The following is a 13,334-nucleotide window of genomic DNA, read 5'->3' on the forward strand; positions in this document are numbered from 1 at the left end:
ATGTAAAAATTACACAACATTATTGCAGCAAACTATAAGGAACATCAAGCTTTGTATAAATAGAAATATTTGCTGTTAGTTAATACCAGATCAAGTGCAAATGGGAAAATATCTTGAAATCTGTGCTTCTATATTTGAATTGGGTAATGGGAGACCTCTAGAGAAATTGGAACCATTTTATTTATGTTTAACAAGAGAAAATAAAGTGGCATTAAAAACATTAATTACAAAACCACTGAAAATACATTATAAAAACTCTTTACTATATGATTGCTATAAAATATGCAAAAGCATATCATCATAATATGAAATTATCTTCATTTCCTATAAATACAGATGTAAATTAATAAAGATCTATTTAACTTTTACAAACTTTTGAATGTACATAATGTGGATAGAATTTTAGAAAGGTTCCTAATTTTGGCCAGCAAAGTCAGTGTGAGAGGCCTTATACCACAGAGTGAATTTTTTATATTTTCAATATTTAATGAAGCATGTATGTAACCCAAGAATGTGACTGATACATTTCTAGTGCCTTCCAGTACAAGAAACACTGAGAGGCAGCTGGAACCTCACAGTAGAAGTTGCAACATGCACTGAACAGCAACAGGATGAGCAATGTCTCAGCATCCCAGTACGGGATGAACAAGATCTCTTCAAAGACCAACAATTCCAGGTTCTGAGAGCATTCTGTGCTATCATTAATGAAGTTATTACAAGGCCTTTTGCACAGCTCTGCTCTCAGACACCCAGGACTGACACCATGAACTCGCAGTATCAGCCCTGCACCCTGTAACATCAAGGAGTTTCTTGTACTGCATTTTCTCCTGTGTGATGACAAGTCTTACCTTCATTCCTTTAAGACTGCCTTGAGCAAAAACAGGTTCTCCTTTAAGGCCTTTTGGGCCAGGACGACCCTGATTTAAAAAAAAAATAACAAATAAATTTCTTGAAAAAATACTGCTTTAGTTTTGAAAGAATCTCTAATTAGCATAATGAACAAGGCAAACTCCTGGCTCCAGTTAACTGTAAAAGTACCAGTGCTGCTTTGTCAGAGAAGCTGTGTTATTATGAGAACTAAAGACTTCCTGCAGCTTTAGAAAAACAAGGTTCTGCAAACATTTTCTCTGGTATTTTCCTGTTTATATTAGATTTCCCTTTCATTTTAGGCTTTTGACAACCTTAGATCCTATTTGAACCTGTCTGACATGGTGTAACTCCCCTGCTCATATACACAACAATGCCATTTAGAGGGACCTTGGCAGGCTTGAGGGATGGGCCCACGTAAACCTCACCAAGGGCAAGACCCTGCAACTGAGTTGGGGCAATCCCAGCCATGGATTCAGGCTGGGCAATGACTGGATTGAAAGCAGCCCTGGAGAAAGGCTTGGGGGTACATGTGGATGAAAAACTGCCAGTGTGAGTTTGCAGCCCAGCCAGCCACCCACATCCTGGGCTGCATCCAAAGCAGCGATGGCAGCAGGTGAGGGAAGGGATTTTATCCACAGGATCTTAATTTTAGCCTCAAAGTGGGTAAGAAATTTGAGCTCTAACAATTCTAAAAAACTTAGGATTTTTTTTGTTCTTCCTAAGTACTTGGCAGTTACTTCTCCAACAACGTCACAAAAAGCAAATCCTGGTTTAGAAGACCACATTTGAGTTGGGACGTACAGGCAGTCCAGGTAGGCCAGGAAACCCATCGGGTCCAGCAATGCCACGACTCCCAGTGGTGCCATTGCAGCCATCGAGGCCAGGCGGGCCTCGGGGTCCAGACTGCCCAGGGTGACCCTGTGTAAAGGGAAAGAGAGAGAATGACCAACAGGATCCATTATGTGCTAGTAACACTGTTGTCCACAGAAAACTGGTATCTTCCTTCCAAATGGCAAGACAAACAAAAATAATTGCACAACTCCCAAGCAAGTTCAGTGTATGGCAGAGTGCAACAGAACAAGCTTCTTCAGCCAGCTTTGTTTGTCCTCCCTAAAGGTTAAATCCTAGAACACTGGCTGCATTCATCTGGTTACCTTTTTGTCCAAGGGATCGTTTTCTGAAGTACATAACTTGTGCATGAGTAGGTCCCAAAAGGGACCATCCCACAGCAGTGTGAACCATGTGGAATGTAACAGTGTCAAACAGAACGCAAGGGTGCACCTGACACCAGGAATGGAAACTGCTCATGTGAAAGAAAGGGCAGAGGCACACTCTACAATACTGAGCATTTATAATTCTAATCTGCTTGGAGTTTCAATGGCTTCTCTTCCTGTCCAGTGTGGATTCTTTTTTCGTAATAGATTAACAGATGTTAAAGCTCTGCTATCAGGTCATTCAAGCAGAACTGCTTTATTTGTTATATTAAACATAAGACCTTAGGCAAAGCAACTGGGAGAAAGATCCAATTAAACTGACAACATTTCTAAAAAAGTATTTGCAATGGCCAATTATTAATCAAGCAGAGCAAAATACAATTGAACCTAATTCTGATTTCACATGTCTTTTGCCCTGGTATAGCTCTCCTAATTTGACTGCAGCTTTCTCGGCATGGTACTAGTGCAAAGGAGATCAAAGTTTGGGACTTCAGGTAGTTTTTTTTCAGTGCCACATGAGCATGTGAGGGCAGAAGGCAGAAAGGCAGAACTGTCAGCCACAATGCCCAAGTGTCAGGCAGCTTCTTATTCTGTACTGCTTTTCCTATAAGTGAGACACGTGGCACTCAACAAGATTGTTTTAAGGCAAGAAGAAAAATTAAACTTATGGAGATAGTATCAGTAACTTGACAGTTCTCTCCCTGCTCTGTACACAGTGATCTTGACTCATCCCAAAAGTACTTTTGTTTGATCCCAAAGATTTGTCCTTAAGATATGACGCTAAGCAAGTTATGACTCACATTAGGAAAGTAAAAAAAAAAAAACCAACAAAAAACACAAAAAAAAAAAAAAAACCAAAAAAACCCAACATGGATAAAATGGAGATAAAGCAGAACATTAACAATCCTTCATGCCTGACACTTAAAATAAAACACATTTGCAACACTAAAGGTCTTCCCAATCCAAGCCAACAGCACATACTGAGACGAAACTCAATGAGAATTTTGCAGTAATGTAAAGCTTTTTATCTAAGGATCTTTAATTAGCTTGAAAAAAATGCGGGACTTCTATAACCTAATTTTATAGATGGGAAGCTTGGGACACACAGTAGCAGGGTGATTTTCTCAAGGATGCAGAACAACTTAGGCCATATTTATGTAATTGCTCGAGCTGATCACTGGCCTCAGCTGCTGCCAGGACAGCTATTCCACATTGCTGCTTATTCACACGTACCTCCTCCCTGTGCTGGCAGAGTAGGAAACAAACACAGCAGAGAAATAACTGTTCTATTTCTTAATGGGGTTAATTTCCAGTCAGATGAAGTCCTTGGTCCAGCTCATTTGGCAACTGCATTGAGATTTGTGCCAACAAAATCAAAAGGGACCTGATCTGCTTTCTTCAGTCAACAAAGTACAAACTGAATCAATGTCAGGTGTGTCCCAACTGCACGATTAAGGCAGCTCATCCAGGCAAGTGTAAATTTGAGATTTACCAAGGAATGGAATGAAGTCATTCTAAAGCATTAACATCAGAGACCACTACATTAACAGTACCAGTATGATTAGTCTGCTTGTCAAAATAACCACGTGTGGTGTGCAAGCAGGGACTTGCCAGGCCCTGGTAAAGCAACTGGAGTAGGCTGAAGCAGCAATTTATTGCCACTTAGATTTTTCTCTTAGAAATTACCTAATTAATTTGATCCATGCAGGATGTCATAGCCAAGAGCATCACATCTCTGACAGGACAGGCAGTGACTGCAGAGTCAGAGGCCAGAGTTGTCTGTGTCTACCAGGTTTTCACCTTGTTTACAGCATAAACAAGACAGGAGCTACGTGGGACAAGTGCACACGTATCTGGTTACAGCACAAGGTGAGCAGCTGCAAGGCTTAGTGAAGCTGAAAGGGCCAACATCTGCCCCTCAGAGTGAGACAACAGGGAGCCAAGCTGCTCCAGCTTTCCTGCTGGCTGAGAGCCAGCCGGTGGCACGCAGCTGCCGGGTGAGCCGTGTCCTGGGAAATGCTCTGGGTGAGATCTCCTAACTCTCAGACCAACACAGCCTGTAAGAGGCCCAAAGGACTTTGGTATCCTCTTAAAATGTGAGTAGGGCTTACAGGGAGAGGACATAAAACATGCTGATGACAGTGATTTCTTATGTGTGCTAAATAAATCTGTGCCCCTGTCACTTAATCCCATGGCATCCGTGTCTGTGCTTCTGTGCCAAAACATGACACAGACTGACACACAAGCACAAACACACATTCTGTGTCTTTTGCTTTAGGAAAACAACCCACAGGATTTCCTACTTTAAAGCTAATCTGCAATCAGAGTTCATAATATTTTGTTTTAAGACCCTTATCTGAGGAGATATTTAACACCCACAACTGACTTCCTTGAGAGTTGCTAAGTCCTGCCTTAAAAGAACATTTTTCCCAGGGGTTTAAAATACTGATTTAAAGAGCAGGTTTGACCTGAAAAAGTGGTGGCTAATAGTTTCATTGCTCTCACCTCCTCTAATTCCTGTTTTGGCAGATGTGCCATTTGAACACAAGCACCTCAATTGACTAAGGCACAAGACTTTCACAGACTTTACTTATACATGTCAGGGTGATTAGTTTACAGATCTGAGTTAAAACACAGGCTGGAGAGATGCTTGTGCTCTCTGTACCCAGAAAAGGAGGCATTTAGTGTGAGACAGATAAGGAAATTTGAACTGGTTATCTGGGCCCTCTTCATCTGACTATTGTTTGTACACTGACACTGTGATTCCAAGGGCTCTCTTTTCTAAATCAAACAGTGAAAAGGCAATCCCATCAGGAAAGTTCCACAAATAATTAAAAGTAGAGAAACAAATGCAATTAGGGATGAATACAAAATTAATTGAATAAACCGTTTAATGGGTTGCTAAGGCAAGTGGCCTTTCTACAGCCATTGGCAAGTGCTTGCATTTACTCTAGGAAGGTCACAAGCCTGCCTCTTCATATAGCTTTGGCTTTCATAGCACAGACAAGGGCTCACTTATCATAAAAGTATTTCCTTCTAGAACCCCTTGGACAGTTCATGAAAAGCTATATACATCTCCCAGTTTCAGTTCCAGCCTTTGCCAGAGGTGTCCTTGAATCTTGTCCCATAGGAAAAAATAAACTTCCCAAGTAGGACTAAGGATTTGAGGGCTTCTCTTACAGCATGACATGAAAATCTAGCAGTAAACACATGTGGCTGCTGTATTTACTAGGTTAAAGGGATTAGTCAGGCCAACTGCAACAACATGATTTACTTGCCACCAGCATTCCCCAAGGGAACTCTCTGGAATACCACTTCCCTTAAGGTCAGCAGTGGGATTCCCCTGTGAATAATGGCCTTGCCCATGGCCATGACTAAACTACACCTGCCCACACTAACATACCTGCATACTACAAAGAATCTCCATATTTGGATGTGCAGAGATAGCAATATCTTTTTACTTCTCCCATCTTTCACACACACACGTTCTCTCCTTTGCTCTACATTCCACACATCCATATAAAGTGTCTATATTGGTACACACTTCACAAAAAATCTAAGTTGCTCCCTATCCTGAAATGTAATGGCAAAAGTGAAAATATTTACTCAAGCAGTGGTGGTTGCTATTTTCACCCTACAATGGAAGCATTTATCTTAGTGGTTATAATGTAAACAGTATGAACAAGTTTCTCTTTCCCCTTTTTCTGCCCTGCACTTGTGGCACACAAAGTGTTGAGCACTTTGCTACTCATGACCAGCAAAATCTGCCTCTTTCCCATTCACCCACCTGCAGAATGTTGCAAAGCAGAAGATCTGCATATGCTGGAGGCTTTGAATCCTCTCATCTGCCTCCTCTTCTCTCTCCTTGGAATGCCTGTCACTGCCAACTACCTGGCAATGGCTGCTGCTCTATCTCTGCCTCCCCTCATTGTTGGGAATCCCCTTTCTCCAGAGCCTCATCTGAAAAAACACCCTGAGAACAGCATGTTCCCACAGTGTGTTCAATTAAATTAAGTATTATGGGAACAGCTTGTTCTCTTCAGACCTCGACAGTTGGCTGGTGGTAAAAGCGAAAAAAAAAAAATTAGCAGCAAGGGAGTATAGCAGGAGAGAAAACAGGCAAGGATGAGCAGAGGGGGACTAAAGGACAAGGGCCAGGAAGGAACTGGAATCAAACAAGCTCATTTACAAGGCCAACTGTGCATTTTCAGCCAATCTATCATAACTACTCAGTTTTTGATATGAAGTAAGAAAACACAGCTCAATTGTTGGAGCTCTTAGCCATCTGAGAAAGCAGGGAAAATGAAAAAGAGTATGAGCACAGTCTGAATGCACAATGACACACAGAATGGAAAATTGCCTTCAAGAAAATAAAAATAATTCTAATATCAGAAGGAGAAAGCAGGATGAGCCAAATAGGGTAGAAAGAGTAAGGAAGTTTTGGGCAGCTTCTAAAGCTGATCCAGTTAAAGTTCCCCTGAGATACAGCAAGATACCTCTGCAAAAATCACTGGAGAGACCAAGCAAAAGAAAGCTGGCCAAAACACTGTAGCCACATAATTTTTTATAAACTGTATATAGAATGTAAAGTACTAAAGAATGAAAGAAACACAAAGTTCCTGATAGTCAAGGCAAGTGGTTACCTACCTGTCACCTGATCTAAACCAGGACTAGAACCTAGAAGAGAATTAAGGGTTATCTGGAGAGCCTCAGCTCTCATCAGCGTTTTCACTCATGTCATAGCAAACGATGATTGAGGGAGACCTGGTAACAGCTATCACATACAAGAAGGCTACTATAAAGCAAAAGTGAACAATGTTCTCTTTGTGTCCCTGATCAGTAACATGAGAAATAAGAGCTTTAAACTGCAGAAAGAATGAAGTTAGGTATTAGCAAAGCTTTTCTAATAGAGAAGGTAGTCTCCATCATCACAAGGTTGTAAGAACTGGTTAGGAAACACATGCTAAAAATGGCCTGAAGCACAGCTGATCATGCCTGTTTGACTCCCTGAGGTCCCTTTCAATTCTGCAAATCTTTGATTTTATGAAATAGTGTTTTTAGGCAGTGCTGAGGGAACATGGTGCTGAAAGAAAAGCTAATCAATCATGCAAACAATCCCCATGTAACTCAGGCTCATTTTCTGATATATATCAGCTTCCCATTGTCTTCCAAAACAGCATGGAATCACCAGGTAGATTAACAAACATTTCCATCTTCCTCTAGATAGAAGAAAGCAATTACAAGGTACACTATGCATGTGCTAGGAAAATCTAATCATGTTCAGGTGCTTTTGGCTGTGATTACTATTCAGGTGATTTATATTTACATATAAAAACTTACTGGGATCCCGTTGATGCCCTGGAATCCTGGAACTCCCATTGGACCCTGAAGAAAAAGAGTACACATTATATTTCACTTCATTGGTCTGTATATTTCAGTTACCTGTGAGATATTTTTCACTCCAACACTTTCAGTCTTGGACTTCTGCTTTCAAAACCAAAAGGAGCAAACTATCTCAGGCAGATTCCCTCTGACCACAGGGGTCAGTGAAGACAGGAACTGAGCATCTGAGCTTGACTGGATGCCAATTGAGAGTTTCAGGAATGTTTTAATCAGGCAATTTAAAATAAAAATATAATCTCCTACTGCACATCTGGGGAAAACAAGATGCCAGGAAAATAAACAATCTGCTATACATTTAACCCTTGTCTTTCCAAGAGTTACAACAAAACTTACATATTTTTCTGTCTACAGTTGGATAGGACCCTCAGAGATATGCAGATCACTGCATTAACTACAGACTGCCCAAGCTGCAAGTAATTACCACACCTTGTTGCTATGCTCTGAATAGTAGCAAGACAGACTGTGTAAGCACAATTCCCTTACTTGCTCTTGCTTTGGAAAAGTAAAATATATTTCTCCCACGAGAGATGAAGAGAGAATCTTACAGCATGTTGGTATTGCATATATATAATTTCAGGGGATAGAAACAGTTCTGGAGTAACTGGATTTTTTTTTCAGTGCAAAGAAATTGTTTCCAATCTTGCACATTGCATTCATTGACACCTACACCTTATGGGCTATTGTATTATGACATAGTTTATTGTATTCTTTTTGTTAGAAATAACTTTGCACCTGCAAAACTGAACTACAGATTTTATTTAGTACCCATTCTTTTTGCTTTTCTAGACACCAGCTCAGGATCTTCTACACAGGAACCAGCCCCATATGTCCCTGCACAGAGTGTGAATAATAGCCATCTACCCCTGGGCATGGGAAGTGACAGACTACTTGCAACAGCAATACTCATTTGGCTGTAGCTCACCTACCAGCATGGCTGCACTGTTCAGTAGCTTTAGCATCTGTATTCTCATTCAAAAATAAATGCTGACAATTTTCTAAAGCTACTGTTGAAATGCCATTGTATTTTTATCCCTGGACATATAGCCCAAGATTATTCACTCAAAAATATACACAAGACCGTAGAACTATTGCAGGGAGAGAAAAGTCACTGTTGAGCCTACCTTGTCACCTTTCTGTCCAGCTGGTCCAGGAGGGCCCACTGCTCCTCTCTCACCTTTTGCTCCCGGCAAACCTTCTGGGCCAGTAAATCCCGGTGCTCCTATTGGTCCTTGAAGCCCAATTGGTCCTGGTCGACCCTAATATGCATTAAAAACAAGACAATGCATCATCTCCACAAACTCCTCTGTAATTACTCTTTCCAACTCAACTTTCAATGCAATTTTATACATCTCTGGGTAGTTAGGACATCCTAAAGTTTTCCCTGTCTATTCTCAGACAAAGACTGCCCAAAATTGCACACAGGACTCAAGATGGGGCCACACCAGCACAAGAGTAGAGAAGGACAACCAGTCTCTAAACTGTCTGGTGATGGTGTGCTGAATCATTAAGGTTGGAAAACTCCTCCGAGATCAATCTAGCCTTTGACTGAATACCACCATGCACACGAAACCATATTTCCAAGTGCCACATCCATTCATTTTTATAACAATTCCAGGCATGGTGACTCCACTATGTTCCACTTCTTAACCACTCTTCACAGTGAAGAAATTTTTCCTAATAATCAACCCGAGTCTCCTCGGGCACAACTTGGGGTCATTTCCCCTTGCACGATCGCTGGCTGCCCAGAAGAGGCTCACCACAACCTCTTCTCAGAAAGCCATGGGGTCCCTACCGAGCCTCCTTTGCTCCGGGCCAAACAAGCCCAGCTGCATCAGGCGCTTCTCATCACACCTGTGCTCCAGACCCTTGAGCTGCTCGGCTGCCCTGCTCTGGACACGCTGCAGCAGCTCAGGGCGCGGGCACAAATCCCTGCCCGGCGGAGCCGAGCGCAGCGGGGAGCGGCGCTCGGGGGGCAGTGCGGGCGCTGCCGGCAGAGGGCGCGGCCCCCGCGGCTTGGCGCTGCCGGCCGTGCCCGGCTCGGGCGGCGCCATCGGGCGGTGCCCGGCTCGGACGGTGCCATCGGGCGGTGCCATCGGGCGGTGCCCGGCTCGGGCGGTGCCATCGGGAGGAGCTCGGCTCGGGCGGTGCCATCGGGCGGTGCCATCGGGCGGTGCCCGGCTCGGGCGGTGCCATCGGGAGGAGCTCGGCTCGGGCGGTGCCATCGGGCGGTGCCATCGGGCGGTGCCCGGCTCGGGAAGTGACCGGCTCGGGCGGTGCCCGGCTCGGGCGGTGCCATCGGGCGGTGCCCGGCTCGGGAAGAGCTCGGCTCGGGCGGTGCCATCGGGCGGTGCCCGGCTCGGGCGGTGCCATCGGGCGGTGCCATCGGGCGGTGCCCGGCTCGGGCGGTGCCCGGCTCGGGCGGTGCCATCGGACGGTGCCATCGGGCGGTGCCCGGCTCGGGAGGAGCTCGGCTCGGGAGGAGCTCGGCTCGGGCGGTGCCCGGCTCGGGCGGTGCCATCGGGCGGTGCCCGGCTCGGGAGGAGCTCGGCTCGGGCGGTGCCCGGCTCGGGCGGTGCCCGGCTCGGGCGGTGCCATCGGGAGGAGCTCGGCTCGGGCGGTGCCATCTGGCGGTGCCCGGCTCGGCAGGTGCCGGGCTCGGCAGGTGCCCGGCTCGGGAGGCGCCGCCCGCCGTCACGGCGCCACCCCGCCCTGCTGGGCTGTGTCCAGGGACACCAGTGACCACGCTGAGGTCCCACGCACCAGCAGAAAACGCACTTCATGGCTATGCTTTCTACAGGCAAGACAATCCGTGGATTACACAAAGTTGCCCGCGTAAAGGATCAGCACTTATAGTAAAATAGAAAAGAGGAGGAAGTTAAAAAACCCCCACACCTTAATAATTCCACCACATAATTCCCCCTCCTTTTAATCCTCATGTCCATGGAAGTGTGTTTCCCTTTTACTTCCCTAACTCCATAAAACAGCAGAAGGAATGCAGCTCCCCGCTGCAAGTGTTTCAGCAATCTCAGCTGGAGACATACAAAGCCCTGACTCATGGCTTGGCAGGTAAAAGACTTTTACTGTTAATTTAAAAATCCATTGTTACAAATTTAAAACCAAGCAAAGTGAAACAAAGTGTACATTATTTTAAAAATTCTTTTTCCCGGATCATTTCGAGTACCTGTTTAGGCTAAAATATTTTTTCCCATATTCCATATGTTTCTTCACTGTTGTTGCAGTTTTCTTTTAACTGCAGCAATTCTCCCATATCACTCTTTCTGTTGTGATTGTTTCATCCTGGCCTTTTAACCGAGGTCAAGTGCATGTTTGATATTTCATACCTTTTCTGTCTAGACACTGTCCATAGTGTGCACTTCCAGAGGCACAGACTCACATTGAAAAGGCTTTTACGTTGATTATTTTTAGCTTTCTTCACTCTGGGCTAATTATCAATGGAATCCTCTATATTGGAAACTATATAATCAGAACATTAATCCCCAAATCTTCAGCTGTCCTTGGCAACCATACACAACAAGAAACATGTTAAAAATCACGTGCTCTGCTCTCACTTAAAAACGTTAAAGCTGAGACTGAACTTCCCATAATCACAAGCAATTCAGAGGCTTTCAGGCAACAATTCACTTACAAAGCATGGATTGTGGACTGTTTACCTCAAGGCACAACAGTGCTGAAGTATAACCTAAAAATGTTACACTTACAGTCTTACTTACCTCTCACTAAAGAAATGGCATCCAAGAGCCCACCAAGTTTGTAGAGCAAACACACTGTGAATTCCTCATTTGTTAGAATTGCTAATACTTCTGTATTCCATTAGCTTGATTGCCTGGTTAATGACAGTGTTTCACAATGACTGGAACTGATGGGAATTAACATTTTAGGAGGCTTTTGTTTTGCTCTGCTGCAGGTGGCTCTGAGAAATATAACTAGACTGGAGAGTAAAGACCAGCAACTACACCTTCTGCTTGTGTTTGGATGAGCAGCTCTTGGACAGAAGAATTAAATATGTTCTCTGTGATTTCAGGGCCCACAGCTAAATAGCTCTCTCCTGCATTAATGCCCTACAAGAAAGATTTTAACAGCACTTGAAGATTTTGTCCAGTGCCTTGGAGTGTCACTAAAGCATAAGGACACAGTAAAGTGCTTCTAATCTCTCTGATAATGTGATTATGCCATGATAATCAGGCTCTCAAGAATTCCCACTGTTTCTTTTGAAGTCTGTGTGGATGGAAATCATGTTTTCTATGCTGAAACAAAGGACTAGCCTTCACTGCTAAAAAAGCAGTATTTTTCGTCACTCAGCAGCACTCCCATGAACTGTTCCAAGATTAAAGCATTATAGAGAGCAGGCATAGTGGCATGCAGGAGCAATTCGAGGATAACAGCACAATGAAGACTCAGGCTCTACCACAAGGAAAACTTAGAGCTCAGTGCCACATGGAACTTCTGTCTGACCTGAATGTGCTCACCTAGTCTTTACTGGGCTTTAGCACCAGGATTTCCCTTACCCAAAGGATAAAAACAATAAAACAACTCTTAGCAGTGAGGACAAGCTGAACTATAAAACGTGGATTACATCAAACAAAAACTACAATGACTCAACAGAGCACCCTATTTTTCATCTTTAATGTTCAACATTAGCGATTAATGCAAGCGGTATCATTTTGGTTTTTTAAGATGTATGACAATTGTTTTTAAAAAGAGGAAAATTATAGAATACTAATAATATTAAGCAAGAACAAAGCAAATGAAATTACTGTGACTTGTAAATGTTCTCTCAAATGCCCACTCGAATTTCATATGTGAAATCTATAAATCTATGACCTGCATTCTCAAACATATTTGTGCACCAGGCTTTTACAATGCAGCAGCCCTAAATGAGATACCTGTCTGTAATGAATATGATGCTGGTAAAAACAGCTTTTTTTTTTTTTTTTTTTAATATACCTGGGCATTTTCATAGTTAATTTTGGATTCTGACCAAGTTTGAGTCACAAAATCAGCATGAATCATGTGCATCTCTGTTATGCACATATCCATTGCAAACCGTTACAAACACACAGCTGGCTCAGACATTCAGCTTTTCATTCTCAATGTGTGGTAAGCAAGAGCAAAAAATGCCTGGAAAAGGAACCTCCCATTGCTTCTGAGTCACCACACTGCAGAAGGCATTCAAACCAAACAGCCTGAAAGTGTAATTTGATGGCAGTGTCTTTCAAGGTGGAAAAGGTTCTGCAACATGTACCTTCTTCCTTAAACCCTCTTAAATTCACCTGCGTGCCAGGGTGTCATGAGGAAAGGCTTGAACAATGGGTAATGATGGGGCCTCTGCTGCTGCACAAACCAACACATCACAGTTTCTCTATTGTCCCTACCCTTTTTGGCAACTCTAATACCCCACGTAAATTTTCGCCCACTGAAGCAGAGCTGCTACACATAGCATTGCAAATTCCAAACATTCTTTTATTTCCCATTGCCTCTGTGAGCTTGGAGAATAAAGCGTAAATCTATTTGATTTGTCACTGTGTAAAGGAACACACATGGAAGTGGTATGGAACCACTGGATAGGCCACTTATTTCTGGGACAAAAAAACCCGAATATATACTTACTTGGGGAACAATTCAACTGACCTAAGTCACTGTCAAATGTCAACTCAGTGGTTCATCACCATAAAAAACACTGGAACCCACTAAGATAAATCTAGCACCTCTGGTAACTAAGCAGATAATACTACTGATCAGGAAGGGCAGAAGTGGCTCCAATTTTTGTTAGTAAATTTGTAGACTGCCATATTTCAAGCAGAAGAGCACTATTCATTTTCTAAGCAA

General features: G+C 43.4%; 1 protein-coding gene and 1 long non-coding RNA gene across 3 annotated transcripts in view; one reads left to right on the forward strand and one right to left on the reverse strand.

Moving 5' to 3' along the window:
- The window catches only part of COL4A6 (collagen type IV alpha 6 chain), an 87,226-nt gene that overhangs the window by 30,771 nt on the left and 43,121 nt on the right, over window positions 1-13,334 (reverse strand). Inside the window, exons 1-5 of one of the 2 annotated variants that reach the window (XM_068204897.1) lie at window positions 10,380-10,507; window positions 8,609-8,743; window positions 7,425-7,469; window positions 1,672-1,788; window positions 849-917 (exon numbers count right to left, since the gene is read on the reverse strand). In XM_068204897.1, the coding sequence (XP_068060998.1) occupies window positions 849-917; window positions 1,672-1,788; window positions 7,425-7,463 (225 nt within the window). In that variant the 5' untranslated portion in view covers window positions 7,464-7,469; window positions 8,609-8,743; window positions 10,380-10,507. Of the gene's footprint in view, window positions 1-848; window positions 918-1,671; window positions 1,789-7,424; window positions 7,470-8,608; window positions 8,744-10,379; window positions 10,508-13,334 lie in introns of those variants that run through there. The other variant, XM_068204896.1, reaches the window with a different exon arrangement.
- LOC137482535 (uncharacterized) lies at window positions 10,421-11,667 on the forward strand. Its single transcript, XR_011004113.1, has 2 exons — window positions 10,421-10,553; window positions 11,413-11,667. It is a non-coding gene; the product is annotated as an uncharacterized lncRNA (long non-coding RNA).

This window comes from Anomalospiza imberbis, chromosome 14, assembly GCF_031753505.1.
Source record: "Anomalospiza imberbis isolate Cuckoo-Finch-1a 21T00152 chromosome 14, ASM3175350v1, whole genome shotgun sequence".
Taxonomy (NCBI): Eukaryota; Metazoa; Chordata; class Aves; order Passeriformes; family Viduidae; genus Anomalospiza; species Anomalospiza imberbis.